The sequence below is a fragment of the Ammodytes marinus genome, assembly GCF_949987685.1.
Source record: "Ammodytes marinus genome assembly, chromosome: 4".
NCBI classification, from domain to species: Eukaryota; Metazoa; Chordata; class Actinopteri; order Uranoscopiformes; family Ammodytidae; genus Ammodytes; species Ammodytes marinus.
Window position 1 is genome coordinate 31,045,892 of NC_137233.1, and position 18,448 is coordinate 31,064,339.

The 18,448-nt window shown below is 41.2% G+C and overlaps 1 protein-coding gene across 1 annotated transcript in view; it reads right to left on the reverse strand.

Annotated features, from left to right (window-relative positions):
* Window positions 1-18,448, reverse strand: part of b4galnt1b (beta-1,4-N-acetyl-galactosaminyl transferase 1b) — a 32,381-nt gene that overhangs the window by 6,633 nt on the left and 7,300 nt on the right. The window contains exons 2-5 of the mRNA XM_080026398.1: window positions 13,800-13,898; window positions 3,394-3,616; window positions 3,119-3,295; window positions 280-386 (exon numbers count right to left, since the gene is read on the reverse strand). Coding sequence (XP_079882524.1) covers window positions 280-386; window positions 3,119-3,295; window positions 3,394-3,608 — 499 coding nt within the window. The 5' untranslated portion in view covers window positions 3,609-3,616; window positions 13,800-13,898. The remainder of the gene's footprint in view (window positions 1-279; window positions 387-3,118; window positions 3,296-3,393; window positions 3,617-13,799; window positions 13,899-18,448) is intronic.

Below are 18,448 nucleotides of genomic sequence, written 5' to 3' on the forward strand. Positions count from 1 at the left end.
TGTGCGACCACTTACATTTTATCCGACAGCAAAAGTATTGAAGAAATGAGTCTTGCTTAAAGGCCTACTTCAAAGGTGGGAATATGAAGGTGTATTGAATTCTGAGATCCTATGTAGTATAAACACTCTTTCTGCCTTTTCTCAGGCTAGGATGAACCAATTTCATTTTTTTTGCACATTTATACTACATAGGATCTCAGAATTCAATACACCTTCATATTCCCACCGGTGAAGTAGGCCTTTAAGTGCGTGAGCCAGTCTGTCAGTGTGACGTCTTACCTTGGATGATGATTGTTTTCAGGGGGCGTACCTCCATCCCTTGTGTTGGATATTGCAAGGGACTGTTAGCCTCTGCAACGATGAGAACATCTGCAGGGGTCGCTGACCTGGGGGGGGGGGGGGGGTAACGTCAAATTAGGAGGAAGACCATGCATACACTGATGCCAACACACATCCAAAAGCACAGACTGGGATAGAATAAAATGACTGATGAGCTTAAAATGAGCCTGAGTGTGTTTTGCCATCTGAAAACACACAAACTGACGCACACAAAACAATAGAGAGGATTTGATAATAAAGCATCTTGTCACCTTATTCTTAAATGTATTGAAGAGAAACTATTTCATGTTAAAGGTTTCAAAAGGAGCTAGTGTATGGAGGGAATTAACTTAAATTCATATTGTTCTTGTTGTTAAATCCAATATCTTTGGACAGTAATCAATTCCACCCTCAATTTTGATTTAAAGTGTGAAGCTGTGTGTAAGAAGGAAGGGTCACCAGCGCCTGCACTGTATGAGCAAGCGTTCCTCTTTTAACATAGACAAAACCATGATGTCTCTGTTTTACTGTGCTTTTATCGAGTCAATTTTAACATTTTCTTTGCATCACGGTTTGGAAACATATCTTTAAAAAAAATAAGAATTCCCTCAACAAGGTAGTCAAATGGTCCAGTCAGTTGATGATTGGTGAGCCACAGCTGAACATGGAAGCCCTGTACACCAAACAGTAACAGAGGTTACATCAATCCGTTCAAAATGATAACACCCATCCTTTAGCGCTCTGAGTGAGAGAAGAGCGCTATATAAATACAATGTATTATTATTATTATTATTATTATTATTATTATTATTATTATTATTAAACAGTGCATTTCAGCTGAGGCTCAAAGTTCCCAAAACCGGAACAAACCGCTACAGGAACAATTTTGTTCCTGCAGCCATTGGCCGCGTTTTCCAGATTCGATCGTTCTTTGGGACCAAAGAAGGGTCGAAAGAAGGGTTCGTCTAAGAAGGAGCGCTAAGATACGGGTGTTTCCCAGATGCCATCTTAAGTGCCTTCTTTGGAGAACGCGTAAGATGAAGCGAAAGAAGGTTCTTAGTAGGAGCTGTCCACCGCGGTGGTGCTGAAACTGAATAAATCGATGCCAGGCGAATCGATCACCCACCTCTTTATGCGACTGTGGCTCAGGTGGTTAAGCGGGTTGGCCAATGATCAAAGGGTTGGAGGTTCGATTCCCGCCCGGCCTGTGTCATGGTTGTGTCATGGTTGTTGTGTCCTTGGGCAAGACACTTCACCCACCCTGCCTTGTGTGAATGTGTATGATTGCTGTGTGTTTGAGGTGGTGGTCGGAGGGGCCGATGGCGCGGAATGGCAGCCTCGCTTCCGTCAGTCTGCCCCAGGGCAGCTGTGGCTACTATCGTAGTTTACCACCACCGGTATGACTGTGTGTGAACGAATTGAACCTGGAACCCTGTAAAGCGCTTTGAGTCAACAACATCGAAATAAAGCGGTATATAAATCCAATCAATTATTATTATTAATTTATCAGCGCATAAGTTACACACAGCGCCCCGTGGTCTCCCCCACACAGGTGGAATTAGGCTACGCATGTATCGTGTGTGTGTGTGGGTGCGGGTGTGTGTGTGGCAACAAATGTATCCAAGTAGTAATCAAGCCCATTAGCGCATATATACCCCGTGGATATAGGCACACACATGAGAGAGTGGAAGAAAGCGGCAGCAAAAGAAACAAGCGGGCACCGTTGTTTACCGCGGAGGAGATGGGCGTCTTAGTGGACGAGGTCTGGCAGCACCTGGGAGTTTTATTCGGGGGAACAAGGGGCAAAAAGAACATCAAGGTGAAGAACCGTGTTAGGCAGGTCATAGCCGATAATATGTCCCCCTCCAGCCCATGTAGCCTGCATGACTGGCGTGCTGTGAGGAAGAAGTGGCAGGATTTCTAGAACCAAACAAAAAGGAAGAGTGCGAAGGTTTCACTAATCAATCTCCCTTCGTTGCAGGTGATGCAGACGCCCAGTAAAGACTGGACGGCCCAGTCTGATAGCACGTCCAGTGGGGAGAAGTGCCGACGCACGTATGTATTTATGTGATTTGGTCGCTAAGAAGGTTGTAAGAGTGGGTTGGCTCCATCTTACAGTTCCGTCTTAGTGAAAGAGCTTTTTTCGTTAAGAACGAATCTGGGAAACGCATTCTTCTTTCACAGCGTTCTTAAGAGCGCTCCAAAGAGGCTCTAAACGAATCTGGGAAACGCGGCCATTATCTTTATGTATAAAATGCTGCAGCGCCACTAGTGGTACATAATTTTCTTGCACTTTTGGATGTCCTCCTTCTGTTTTTTGTTGTGTCCTTTTGTACTGTGTATGCTATTGCTAATTGTGTGAACACCTTTTTCTTGACCTGCAAACCAAATTTACCCACGGGTATGAATAGAGCAAGCTTGAAACTTGAACCCTATAATTGCTGTTGTGTACAGGATCAATTGACAATGCAATAATGAAACCTAAGTGGCACAAAACTATAAGGCGATTAGGACACAGAAGGCTACTGGTCTTAAAAAGGATCCAGACAGGGTGCGCTCTTGGTGTAGTGGTTAGAGCGGCCTCTATAGAGGCTCAGTCCTCATCGCAGCACATCCTCTGCATGTCCATCCCTATTTGCCCCATTTCAACTCTGTCTCTCTAAAGTCTAATCTTATGAAGCAAAAAACGGCAAAAAATAAAGATCCAGAGATGACTGGATAGATGCTTTCATGAAAAATAGAACTTACGTGTATTTAAATCGGTTAACATTTTACATATCGGCTTGACAGAGGCGCTCACCTCTTCTGGAAACTGTTGTACTCTTTGGCCCGTCTCCTCTTCATCTCCTCCAGCTCCGAGGGCTCAAAGGCAGTGTGCAGCGGGTGAGCAGACACCCGCGGGAACAAGAGTTGGGCGAAGGGCAGGCTCAGTCCTCCACTCTCACTCTCACATAAGCATCCGTTGCGTGCCAACAAGCTGGACAGATTTTGATCGGAGACAAGTGCGTGTGAGGAAATGAGGATTTAGGGGCGGGTCTGTTTTTTTTCAAAAGCATGCTCTTTGTGAACACTCACCCTGCCACGCTGTCCCTCACATGGAACGGGATGTTGTCTAATCGGTGGTCTGCTTCTGGGAGCCTCTCCTCCAGATGCCTCTCTAGTATTGCCCCTGGTCGCTGCCACAGATCCACTGTGTTGTAAGCCCGGGTGGGCCATGAGTGAAGCAGGGCCAGCACCAGTACCACCGACACCAGGACCGCAAGCAAAACTGTCTTTCTCAGGGAGCGCATCCTAAAACCTGCAACAGACGTGTGTATGTTTAAAGACATAGTGGTTGCAGGAATAATTCCTCCTGTGCACACTTAAATAAATCAATTCCTTAAAGAAATCCTATATGAGTGATAGATCCAAGATAAGTGGTGAATTCAAGGTTTCTTTTCTGTGTAAAAATGCCTGTAAAGGATCACCTGGAGCTCATAGGAGGCTTCAGCAGTCAAGAGGATATCTTCCAAAGTATTAAACCTTCTGTGGTACTACCCCTATACATTGTCTTTCCATGATTGCACAAAAATGCAAGACAAACCAGAAAGAAACAAGCAGTTTAGCTCTAACCTATGGGTTAGCAGTAAACAGTGTTTTCGACCAGCTAGCTCAGTATGAGTGAGACTACGATCTGTATTAACCATAGATAGTAAATAATAAGTATTAACCCTCCTATTATGTTCAATTGTCAGGAACAGCAATGGTGTTCCCGGGTCAATTTGACCCGGAGCATGTTTAATCATCAAAAAGATGTCCTAAAACAAAAAAAATCCTAACAAGCAGTGTGAACATGTCATTACCAACTCCATTACTAACTATTCTATTAATATTTAGTGTAATGGTGTTCCTTACCTCTAACAGGTAATGGTTCAATAAAGATAATTCACTCGTTTTTCATTAAAAATAAATACATGTTCATACTTTTTTTGTAATGTTTCACCACTTTATTACTTTTGAAACTCCGGAGCAAATGTGAAAAGTCTCCAGAGACATTGTGGCTCGAAATATAGCCCTGCCTGTCTCTCCATCCCACAGACTGGCTGTAGATTCATCCTCCGACCCCAGCCAGGATGAGGAGCCCCAAATACTAATCTAAATGTGTTTTGTCCAGCTCCTTCCACTTCTCCCCAAAAACACACCTCCCTTCTAAATTAATAATTTCCAGAATGATTTTCTGTATTGAATCTGGCATGACCAGCTCAAAAGCTGACTTGATGTCAGTCACACGAGTCAGTGCCATTCTAGTGGGCCCTGGTACTGTCTTTATTATGTTTTCTGCAGATAGTTTTGCCTAACACATATTTGGGGATGAAGACCACTATATTTCACCATTTTTTGACATCGCTATCCCTATCCCTCTTGCTTAGAGGGATAGGAACAGCAATTCCCTCATCTGGTTCAAAATATAAATCATTAGTTAAACTCGGAAGATACCAATCTGAGTTTTTAACTGTTACAAATGGTGTCCCACAAGGCTCAATTTTAGGTCCAGTTCTTTTCACAATTTATATAAATAACATTGTTTCATCGCTAAAAAACTGTCATGCCCATCTATACGCTGACGACACAGTACTGTATTGCATTTCCGATTCGGTGCACCAATCTATTCAGAACCTACAAAGCTCTTTTAACACCCTGCAGGACTGTCTAGTGGACCTCAGGCTGGTTCTAAATACAGACAAAACCAAATATATGTGTTTCTCCAGAGCAAGAACTACAAATTTGAATGATTTTAATATTTTTACAAATAATGGATTTTTAATTGAAAGAGTCACAGAGTACAAATATCTTGGCATCTGGTTAGATGATAAACTCACTTTTAATTTTCATATAAAAAATCTTGTTCGTCGACTACGACAAAAAATTGGCTATTTTTATAGGAACAAAACCACCTTCCCTTTATTTAGTAGGAAAAGGATTATTGAAGCAGTTTTCATGTCTGTCCTTGATTACGGTGATGTGGTTTACCGGCATGCATCACATTCATGTCTTAAACTCCTGGACTCTGTTTTTCACTCTGCTTTAAGGTTCATCACAGGAGATGCTTATGACACACACCATTGTCTTTTATATGAAAAGGTTGGGTGGTCCTCCCTTAAAGAGAGACGTGACGCACATTGGCATATTTTAATTTACAAAGCCTTGACCGGGAAGCTTCCTCGTTATTTAACTGAATTGCTGCAAATCTCAGATGGGCTTTATCAGACCCGCTCCACTGACATGCTTATGCTTTATGTCCCACAAGCCCGGTCTGAGCTAGGAAAGACAGCTTTTAGCTTCAGTGCCCCTGACTCCTGGAACAACTTACAGCAACAAATTAAACTAAATAACTTCATATCCTTTAACCAATTTAAACAAACTATTTTAAGTCTGCCAAACTCTACCTGTAACTGTTTTAATTAGGCTATATTGTACTCTCACCCATTTAATTTTAATTGCTACCACTTAATTTCACCACTGTGTAAATGTTTCAATTGTTTTTCTCTTCACCTGTTGTTGTGTATTTGATGTATTTGCGTTGAATATTGTTAATGTATTGTTGTTTTTCCTTTGAATTTGTTTGAACTCGACGTCATTGAAAATGAGGGTCACCCCTCAATTGGTCTCTCGAGGATAAATAAAAGTTAAATGAAATTAGAATCAGAATTTAGTTCCAGATCATCTTCGTCTTCAGACAATTCTTCCTCTATTTCACTCTCATGATCAATGATGACTTCCAGAGCCTCCTGGACTGTCATCCTTTTGCTTCTGCGACTCATTTTGTAAAGGTCTGCCTGACAGAGTGTAATGTTGGTAGGACTTTCATGCAGATAATCATTTATTATGGCGACCGTGACTCAGGTGGTAGAGCGGGTTGGCCAATGATCGAAGGGTTGGCGGTTCGATCCCTGCTCTGCCACCTGTGTCATGGTTGTTGTGTCCTTGGGCAAGACACTTCACCCACCTTGCCTGGTGTGAATGTGTATGACTGCTGTATGTTTGAGGTGGTGGTCGGAGGGGCCGTAGGCGCTGAATGGCAGCCACGCTTCCGTCAGTCTGCCCCAGGGCAGCTGTGGCTACTATCGTAGTTTACCACCACCAGTATGACTGTGTGTGAATGAATGGAACCTGGAACCCTGTAAAGCGCTTTGAGTGCCTTGAAAAGCGCTATATTACGGTGGCGCTGAGCATTCACCAAATAAAAAAAAGTTTCACAGCTAATGTAGCCGTTAGCACACTCAGGATCTCGTAATTACGAGAAAATATCTCAAGAGATCCTGAGTGTGCTAACGGCTACATTAGCATTTGGTTAAATTATATGCAGTTTGTTCATTATGAGCCACCGGAGCCACCATACTGTGTTGCCTCATCCAATCAGAATACCCAGTGGGCTAGTTCACTTTTACCTCCTGTTTGTTAAGGCCAGGACACACCAGTCCGACTACCCGAAAATGGAGACTGCCGATTCAGGGAGCTCCAGTCTTCCCGTCGCGGCCGAAAAAGTGCAAAGAACACACCAAACCGACTGCTGACTTTCCGTACGCTCTGCGCTTGCGTGGGACGTAATGTCTCCATAACAGCAGGCGGCGCTAATCTGTATTGTGGCCCGAAAAAATACGGAAGCCGGAAATGATGGGACGGCTCTCTAGACCAGGGGTCGGCAACCTTTTCTACTCAAAGAGCTATTTGGGACCGCCTCCCAATAAAAAGAAAGCACTCGGAGCCACAACCCATTTTGACATCATATATATGTGTATATATATATACATATAACCTGTATGCTATGTACAAAAAAACTATACTATGTTGCATTTAACCTATGGTTTTCTCGCCTGCGCATCGACCCAGTGCGCCAACGGTGGCGCAAAGTGTCCATTCCCCCATAGGGCGATCCCCTAACCCTCACGAGAGGGGTGCCGCTGGGCAGAGCAACGTCACACATCTCAGTGTTCACGGATGCATCTCTGTCGGGCTGGGGAGGAACCTGCGAGTCTCACGTAGTGGGCGGCGCTTGGCCTGCCCCCGTGACCATGCATATAAACGCATTGGAGTTTCTCACTGTGTGGAAAGTAATCCAACACTTTGCCCCAATGTTAACAAATCAACATGTAATGATTCGCACGGACAACAAGGCGACAGCAGCATACATCAATCGCCAAGGGGGCGTGCGCTCAGCGCAGCAGCTGAGCATAGCGAGACGTTATGCTGGACGCACACACACTTGCTCTCCATCAGAGCAGTGTACATCCCCGGTGTCCTAAACAGAGGGGCAGACATAATGTCGAGTGGGGGGCCAGGAGACTGGACTCTGCACCACGATCTGATCAATCAGATATGGAGCGAGTTTGGGAAGGCGGAAGTCGACCTATTCTCCACACGGGAGAACACAGTGCGCGCTGTGGTTCTCTCTCAGCGCGAAGGACAATCCCCCGCTCGGGGTGAATGCGTTCGCTCACAGACCGTGGCCGAGTGCGCCGTGGTTCCCCTGTCTCCAGCGACTGCCTCGGGGCCGCGCTAAAAATATTAAAAACTTTTTATTTAAATGTTACAAGTTTACCATAATCTTCAAATTCAGAATTAGATTTTAAAATGAACAAAGTCACAGGGAGCCACAACAGAAGGATGAAAGAGCCACACGTGGCTCCGGAGCCACGGGTTGCCGACCCCTGCTCTAGACCATAAACATAGATAGAAATACGTATTTATATTTATGGACCATAAAGAGCACCATTTTTAGCAGAGAGTGTTGAGCATGGTGTCGAGCAGTCAACAAGGGTTGATGCATGTGAGTACTCGCTGAACGAAACAAACAAACACATTAAAACGATGGCTAACTGTTGTTAGCTGTTTGTGCTACCCGCCTCACTTCCGGGCTTAACTGATTCGCTAGCCCTCCACAAATCAAATTGCTCCAACTGAAAGACTGCCCGCCGCCAGAAGCCCGACAACATCTACGACGACCGATTTCACGGCACACACCAAACACATTCGTGTCCCCACCCCCTCCCGACTCTACGACGGCGATTATCGGGCCGGTGTGTCCTGGCCTTTACTGTATCGAAGCGCAGTTTTATTGAAAGCTTGGATTAAATGCAGTCGTTTAAACTCGGTGTGATCCTTGACTCATACAAACACATATAAACTTTCTACAAGGAGGGCATGACAATGAGTAGCCTATAGCCATGTCAACTTTGCGCAGATATGCAGTCCAACATCACTGGGACTGTTAACCAAACTGACAAAATCAATCCGCTTCACCTCTGTGTCTGTGTGTGTATGAGTGTGTGTGTGTGTGTGTGTGTGTGTGTGTGTGTGTGTGTGTGTGTGTGTGTGTGACAGGTTGGTTGTGAGCGAGTCTCTTTGTGAGGGCAGAGATCTGCCAATCAGACATAAACATACATACACACAGTGTGTGAAGTCACGTTACTGTAGGCAGAAATAAAGTGTAGCTTAGCCTAGCTTATTACATGGCACTTTGAGAATCCTATGTAGAATCACAGTATTCTACAGGTCTGTTATTTCCAGCAAGACAGACCGCTGTCAAGGGTATAATGACCGTTGCTAAGGATCTACGTCATAGTTTTGATGGATAGACGTCTACAAACAGGGCTACTACTCGTTCAGAAAACAATGGAATACTTTTTCAACATGACTTTGCATGTATCAGGAGAGCAGGGAACACAGGAGTCATGGTTAATGTCCGACAGGAATCCAGTCAAGACGACGTGAGTACGTTTGGCCGCATATTGACAGTTAGACAGTAACTTCAGGCTGCAGCCCGCAATGTAAATGTTCTGCAGTAATTTTCTCCGTGAATTGTGTTATTTATGTTGGGGGATAATGCTTTGTTAGCTAGATGGAGCTCTTGTTAAACATATTGGCCGATTAGAATTATTATTTGTAGAGTGTGCGAGTCTTGAGTTGTGTTAGCAAAACAGTAGCTCTGTGGCTAACAGCTGAGCCGGAGCCTTCAGTCAGCTGAAGCAGACAGTCTAGCGGGGCGAGCAGACTATTCCCCCGTTACTAGGTCGTATCCTTGGTCGTTCCTATTTACTGGCGTACTGAACTACGTTTTAGTTACATAAGAACCTAGTGTGTTTGCAATGACTATTCCAGTTATTAGACAAGGTCTCAGGGTTGCTGGGGAAACAAGTTGTTTTTTGTTAAACTCTTCTAGGTTGGCCGCAGCTTGACATAGTAACCGTTGCTACTGAGTGAGTTCCGACCGTGTAGCGGACTGTTTTTGGCTGTTAAAACAACATGTTGCTTCAATGAATTGCTTTATTTTTTGTAGTAGCCATGTAATAAGCGGGACCTTCAAGCTGAACAAGAGCCCTCTGCTGCGCGTCGGGCTCCTGCTTCAGCTTGTCGGTCTTTATTTCTAGCAAGTGACCCGTTTGCTATACTTTATCCCTTACTTAGCCTAGCCTAGCTTTCCCATTGTACAACTTCTCCTGAGCAGAAATAGACTCATACACTCTACAAAATGAAGCGCAGGGTTTGGATTGAGCAACGGACCTTATGATCAGCTAGATTATACGCCGTTCCTTTTATTTGGTGATTTTTACGGGACATCAGGCCGCCGTGATTAATGTTAAACACACGTCCTTCAACTGCTAACATGGTCGCATGTTTATAACGTAGGCTATGGAACGTCAAACGCCCCCCTGTTCCGCAACAAGCTGGAGCATTTAAACAGAGAGGCGGAACTGATTGTGTCCCCCCCCGAGGTAGTAAAATTCACGGAACAATCTCTCGCACCTTTCTTCCCTCGTTCCGCAACGGTCGCATTTAAACAGCAGGGCGGAGGACCGAAATTCCGGCATATTCCCGGCTTTCACTGGCTGTGTAAAAGGGGCTATGGGCTTTGATAGCAGACTTTGGTGGTTTACAACACAGCACAGCAATGCACAGGTTAATTAACTTAGGCTTTGGGGTTAAGTCTGCATAAGTGACAGAGTGTGTGGTCTGAAAAGGAAATAGACAATAAACCACATTTGCATTAATATCAAATAATATAGGCTATATGCAGAGCCGGCCCGAGGCATAAGCGAACTAAGCGGCCGCTTAGGGCCCCCGACTGCCTGGGGGGCCCCCTAAAAAAAAAAAAAAAAAAAATATGTTTTTTTTTTTTTTTGATATTAACATCATATTATGCAAATGTGAGTTATCATACAAAAAAAGGAATAAAATGTTTTGGTCTAGATAATTAATAGCCTAAAAATGTAATCAGTTAATCTGGGAGGAAATCCGAAATTATCTGATCATGTCACGTTCACATCCATGCACAGTGTGTATTGAGTTTATTTAAAAACAATTGGAAATGGGGCTGCCCTCAGTTGCCCATGCACTGTGTATAGTCTATACAGCCTATTTCAGCCTTGTCTGTGGAAAAAAAGATACAGTAGCTGGACAACAGAGTTCTTCTGCTTCGTTCCTCACACTGCATTTAAATGCATTCACTATATTACAGAGAAATATGTCCCGTAAAAGAAAAAGAGCTCCAAGCCCAACCCAGAGGACCCTCCATAATATTTTATTTTGTATTAATATTTTTATGGAAAATCCATGTGTCCTTCTTCAATAGCTTCTAACTCATCTGACCCAGTGTCTCCAAATTATTTGTTCACACAAAATTTCTCAGATTTAGCCTCTTAATTTTCCTCTCAAAGTGCACCAGATTCATGCATTTCACTTTAAAAAGGTTAAAAAAATCTACCGGGGGGGCATACCCCCGGACCCCCCTAGGAGGGTCTGAATCTCGGCTGTCTAATATTTTCACACAGCCGCACAGTGGAGGCACTAGCGGAAAACACTGGGTGTGTGAATGATATTTAACAAAGATCTATAGTTTCAGCAGCGCTAACATTGGAGAGGGGCCCCCTAATCATATTTCGCTTAGGGCCCCCTGAAGGCTTGGGCCGGCTCTGGCTATATGTTCACAATTTACAACTGATAAAGGAAATAAGTAACAGTATTGCCTGTGCATTACTACAGGTAGGCTAAACAATACTCTTTCACTAACAATGTTGGTGATACAATGGTGAAACACAAACCAGTGTTAAGTGGTCAAAGGCGGGAAAAATATAGAACAAAGGGCTTAATGGCTCATTAACGTGACCGTTACACTATAAACGACCCGCGAATTCACACACACAAAAGATCGCCGAAATTGCACTATATGTAGCGAAACAACATTAATATCAGGGGCTTACATATAATAGTGTGACACAAGGCTAGTAACTTCAACTAAGGATGCATAAATTAGGATAATGAAGTGGGCAAAATCGCCGTTCTCTACATAATAATTAGCTTAACACAGGCTGTGACAAACAGGTAAGAAACTCACTTTAAACACTCATAAAGCTTAAGAAATATATAAGTCACGGTAGGCTTAACCTAAAACATGTTATGTGCCGTTCACAATAGACAAACTCACGTTTTGGTAAATAACGCACACAAACAGACACTACTCCTCCGCTGAACTCTGTGCGCATGGAATGTCCAAAGGTAATTTAAGCGCGGGCACGGCGAGTGCGGGTGCATGAGGGAAGCGGCCTTTCCAACAGCGTCCGTGTGTGTGTGTGTGTGTGTGTGTGTGTGTGTGTGTGTGTGTGTGTGTGTGTGTGTGTGTGTGTGTGTGTGTGTGTGTGATTTGGGTGAAATATGTCTCACAGTTGTAAATAAAGAAATAGTGTGACATTTCTGACACCCTTTTACCTCCCGTTTTACTGCTGGGTCAAATTGACCCGAACAGTATCTATGTGATATAAACATGCAGGGGGTGGTTGCAAATATGTGAGATGAATTATTTTCATATTATACAGTATGTCGATTACACTAATTAAGGCAAGCAGGAGAAGTTTTGTACTGAAAAATACTTTTAACTATTTTTCCTAGATCTTCAAACTTTGAAACGGGTCAATTTGACCCGTAACATAACAGGAGGGTTAAGCATCTAGAAGTGTTTATCTCCTCTCTCTTTTTCTTCTGGCCTCCCACAGTCTGTCTCGACATGCTACAAGCTGATGGTTCACTCAATAGAACACAGCCAGCACACAATAAGCTCATTCTCAAACATTCCAGCAGTAAGGGAGAACAAAAACTGTATTGCTGCTGTGAATGTTCAAGCTATTTTTAGGGTGTGTGTGTGTGGGGGGGGGGGGGGGGGGGCAGGGGCAGCCCATAAGGGGTAGAACGTGCAAGCTTTCTAGGGCCCAGACACCAGGGGGGGCCCAGAGAGAAAAAAACATTTAGCAGATGAACTAACTTAGCCAACCTTTATTATGAACGCTATATTCGCAAGAGAACTTTCTATGATAAAATAAATGTTTTATTCATTGTTACTTGGGTAAAATATATCAAATTTTATATTGAAAAACTAAAAATATCATGGGTCGTTTTTCCCCCCTCAAAACTGTTGCATGCAGCAGGTCAACCAAACAAGCGTTAGCTATGTATTTATGATGAGCAAGCAAGCTCAGTGATGCCAGGACCTGGACACAAATCAGGGTACCAGAAAAGATAGGAAAAAAAGAGGGAACTTTCAAGGGCTTTAGACCCCCAGAAAATTCCTTAATATCAGTATTTCTGCCAACAGAAGTGGATTTTCAATTCGGAGATACTGTGATATTTCATCAAGTTTTGAGGTGTCTTTGTGAGGGTGTTCTGCAAATTATTCTGTATATCTATCTATTATGTCTATTATCTGTATTATCTGTATATGTATCTATTATTTTCTAAGAAAATTAGAAAATGACATATTTAGCCTTTAAACGAAGGTGGCAGATGGTTGTTATACTGATGAGGAAAGCTTCTGATAGCAGTGCTATCATGGTAAACCCCCCCTACAGTATTGGTGTGTCTAAAAGCTTACATTACAGTAAATGTTACAGTAAATGTGCCAAAAAGCAGGTACAGATATCTTGCAAGGGCAAAAAAAATTGTCGGTATCTCTGCCCACTATTATTTCAGTAGCCCACCCTAACCTAACTGGCTAGAACCGGCCCTGTGTACAGGTATGTGTTAATTTAGGAATAAGCGCATCATGCACATTGATACAAGTTCAGTATGAGTAAAGGGGTCCCAATGACTGGACCTTTTCAGGGGCCCAGTCATTTGTCTGGGCAGGCCAGGGGTAGGGGCATAATTAGGGGCCGTGGTCATGTAGTCCAAGCTACTGGACGGTGATCTAATGTGCCCAAGCAACATATATTTGATTTGATATTTAATATTTCGACCCGTCATGTTTGAGCATCCTCCATGCATAACAGACTTTGTGTTGTTCAATACTATCGCTCTGGAATTGCTGATTGGGAGCACCTGTTCAAAGGTTGAATTTTCATAATGGTTTTATGGATTTGGAATCTCTTACACCCACTTAAGACTCCTTATGTCCATTTAGCTTAATATCCTGTCCGGCACATATTAAGTTGAGTCAAGTAGGTTAGAATACATACCCAATTGCCTCTATCCAGTCAGTGAAAGGGCATCCTCTGTAGGCACCTGCATCTCCAGAAACAGTGTCAGTCACAGAAATGAGTGAGCACCTTCTTCATCTGGAAACAAAACAAATAAGCAAAATGTATCATAAAACATGGAGTAATAAAATCATGAAAATATCACAGACCAGTCCACCAAAGAAGTATACATGTATACAAAACTGCACAAAGCAATTGCATTATCACATACTTGTGAAAACAAAGCCGAGCATCCATTATGCTGCTTCATCAGCTGCTAGTTTGGTCCCACGACCCCCCGGGGAAGTCCCCCAGTGTATGGAGGTATAACTAATTTAGCACTATTCTGGTGAGCTGGAAAAAATCAATTTGAGTAAAGACAGATGGGATCTGTGCTGAGCAGCCAATCAGCGTAGTGCGTTGTGCTCCTAAGTGTCTCTTAAAGTCAAATGTTTCCTCAAAGTGCTCCTTATAAAATCATTCCTGTGTAGCATACACCAAGTCTGCATTAGATATTTATAACTTGTGGTTAAACTACATATTGGGAAGGTGCTCTTTATGTGGTTGCCCCAGGTCGTCTTCCTGGTGTATTTCCTTGGCATGATAGCTTTTCTACAATGTGTATGACATTAAAATAAAACATGTGTTAACGAAATCTATTTCTCTATGATTGTATAACATATTAATGCTATCATTCTATTCACCTATTCACCTCACATTGAACTCTGTTGTACAAACACTGTGGTAAACATGTTTTGGTAACGCTTTATATTAAGGTTCTTGTTATAAGCCTTAGTAAATAGGTAATAAGGACCTTATTAGATGCTTATTAACATTAATTTGTGTTAATAAGACTATATATAAGTGTTAATAATAACATAATAAACATGTTGACAGTGTGATTATAAGACTTTTATAAGCACTTATAAGACACTTCTTAACTATTAATTGATTGCTTAATATCATTAATAAAAGTCTTATGAGTTTCTGATAGCTGTTAATAAAAGCGTTACAAACCTATTTATTGAGTCTTACTAACTTGCCTATTATGTCATTGTTAAACCTTTACTAAGCATTGTTTGTTGCTTTATGAAGGTAAATACATCTTTATTAATCAATTAATATCAGTTAACTATGCTCTATGAACAATGCTTATTAAGATTAATAAGTCCTTTATTAAACACTTTTTAACAGTTAAGTACTATATCTTGTCAAGGAGGATACAATGAGAATTAGAAAAACGACATGCAAATACAATGTTGAATACAAAGCGGTGAAGGTATTTGATTAGCTTTAATGTTTTTCTTGTTGAAGTACCTTCAAAAATAAGTTTTCTGAGTTTGGTTTGCAGCGCCATATCTTAGTAGGCTAAAGTCACTGATTTTCATCCCTCTTTCCAAAATGTTGTCTTTTGGCATGTAGCATAATGAGTGCATAATATATTTGTTTTTGCTCTGAAGTGAATATTTCACCTCTATGTGTGCGCACACATGTTGAGTGAGTGTTAAAATTAGATGCCCCGAGAACGTAGTATATTTTTCACAATCTATGATGAATATGACTCGTATGATCGGTTTGCTCAAATCAGATCCTTAAAGGGCTTTTATTTTGAAGGTAGTTGTAAAACCGGAAGTTCCGTGTATGCAAGTCGCTGATGGCTTGACGCCAGCTTGACGGCCATGCTTGACAAATTGTTTCACGAAAGTAAGGAGAACATGTCGGAGTCGTCAGCACGGTCAGCACCCCAAACCAGGTCTCTGAAAAATAAGAGGGTGAGGTCCGAACTGGAGGATGACTCTTCTGGTAAGTTTAAGAATGTAATGTTATAGTAACGTTAGCTGGTTCTAGCTTGCTAGTTGTTTGCCTAGCTTACATTACTTTCTTTCAGAAGCTTTGGTGAGCTTCCTTTTTGAGCTAACGTTTAGCTTACACTATCATAAAAACTGCAACCAAACTATCTATTAACAGTTGTGTCATGCTAGCTTGTCAGGAAGGGGCTAAGTAATGCTAAATGGTTATTTCTGTGCTGACCCAGATGCTGCCCAAATTGTCCCAACTGCCAAACTGGGTCTACAGAAATATAAACATGAGCTGGCCAGGTTTAAATTAGAATGCCAGGATGTAAAAATAAAAGACCTGACAACGGAGAGAGATTTATTTCTTGAAGGGACAACTATCTGAATGAAAGAAAATATTTACTTTTTTCGAACAATTTTCACCATTACAGACTATATTTACTTTGATACTGCACCCCTTTTTGCAGATTCCATGTCCAAATGACTTAAATGCTTAGTGTAACCTGTCTGCTATCTGTCCAATTGTGATCAATGTTTCTTTGTGTTGTCTTTATACAGTAACAAGAAAGACCAGCCTGACTCAACCTTCCCCTGAGGCTAAGGAAAAGCCCGACTCAGAGTCAAGTCCATTGTCGTCTGACTCCTCTGACCCCTCCTCAGACGATGGGAAGAGGAAGAGGAAGTATAGCAGAAGTCAGCATTGTACTGTTGCAGAGGGGGCCAGCAGAAGAAGGCTTTTTTTTTTTTTTACCACATACTGTATATAAAATGATCTATTTTTGAATTGTATTACTTGATTTTATTTCAATACATTTTAAACATTTAAGCCTGACCAATTTTCTTACTATTTTGTTGACACAATCGGGGAACGGTGGGACTTGAAAATATTCCCACCTCCAAAGTGGGGAATGACAAAAAAAGTTTGAGAACCACTGGGTTAGCATCTATTAGTTGTATGTGGTTTTCTGCTTGTCCTATCTGCAACAGTATAATGCTGACTTCTGATACAGCAACGTCTCGCCCAAATTCTTATAGTGAGGATTGCCATCTCCATAAGGTTACAGATTCAATATCCAGAAGCAACTCATACAACCCCACGTCGTTTTATATTGTTTTACCTACAACAGTTTTTTTTTTTATTATTGTTTGATGAAAGTTTTTTTTTGCTCTACTCGTTTAATTGTTTTGTTGTTCTTATTCATTTAATATTTTAAATTAATAGTCTTAATCATTGGACACTTGAATTGATGTCAGGCAGCATTTTTATTTTACAAAGGTATTTATTTTTTTACATTTAGTAAAATGTTGTTCATGAAAGTTCTGGGAAACAAACAAACATGTTTACAATTGCACAGTTGTTAAGTGTTTTTTTTCTTTAAAAGTAAGTTTTTGTGCTTCACCTCTCTAACATTGTATTTACATGTAGTTTTTTTAATTCACATTGTATCCACCTTGACAAGATATAGTACTTATTAACTGTTAAAAAGTGTATATTAAAGGATTTATTAACCTTAATAAGCATTGTTCTCGCTTTAGATCCAGTACCTTCAAAATGCATTATTACCTGTTTAATAAAGGACTTATTAACCTTAATAAGCATTGTTCTTAGAACATAGTTAACTGCTAATAAACAAATAATAAAGGTGTGTTCACCTTCATAAAGCAACAAACAATCCTTAGTAAAGGTTTAACTATGACATAATAGGTAAGTTAGTAAGACTCAATAAATAGGTTTGTAATGCTTTTATTAACAGCTATCAGAAACTCATAGGGCTTTTATTAATGCTATTAAGCAATCAATAAATAGTTAAGAAGATTCTTATAAGTGCTTATAAAAGTCTTATAATCACACAGTAAACATGTTTATTGTGTTATTATTAACACTTAAATATAGTCTTATTAACACAAACTGATGTTAATAAGCATCTTATAATGTTAATAAGCATCTTATAAGGTCCTTATTACCTATTAACTAAGGCTTATAACAAGAACCTTAATATAAAGCGTTACCCATGTTTTTTTTTTTTTTGAGTGCGGCACTATATTGTGTGGTGTTTTTTTTTTTTGTTTTTTTTAGTACTTTATTTATAGATTTTTTTGAAAATATTCATACAAACATCAGACACATACCCCCCACATTTCTCCCACCCCGTGGACCCCTAGCAAAAAACAAAAAAAAACAATAACAACAACCAGACATCATTATGACAGCATGTGAAAATAAATACAATTATTTTAGAGGCTTAGTCAAAGTTGGCACCACTCAACAATCAGGCAGTCATCCAATGCCATGTACACTACCTTTCTACACATCATATACACTTTTTCTTACATACATAGTTCAAAGGACACGTACATTCAATTAAAGCTTGCCAAAAGAGGCTCATCAGTATCAGCGACAGCACACAACAACAAAGCAGTCATGGGTCATATTGGTAACACCGTTTTCTGTCTAATGAAAAGTCACAAAGGTAACACCATTTCCTGATTCATGATGAAAAAAAGAAAAAGAAAAAAGAAATATCTGCAGAGGCAGAAGCCGAGAGATATTATGGTATTTCTAGGAAAGACAGAGCAGTAAATTCTATAAAGGGAGACCAGACTGCCAAAAATTTCTGGCGAGATTTAGACCTATTATATCTGAGCTTTTCTAGTGGAATTGAGGACAACACTTCTTTGATCCAACTCGTGAATGACGGGGGCTTATCTGATTTCCAACTACGGAGAATAAGTTTGCGGGCTAGAAGTGAGGTAAATGCTATGCAGTTGGATTGGGCCGAAGTAATGATTAAACCCTCATTAGGAATTCCAAAAATAGCAGTAATTGGATTGGGTTCAATTGATTTGCCGCAA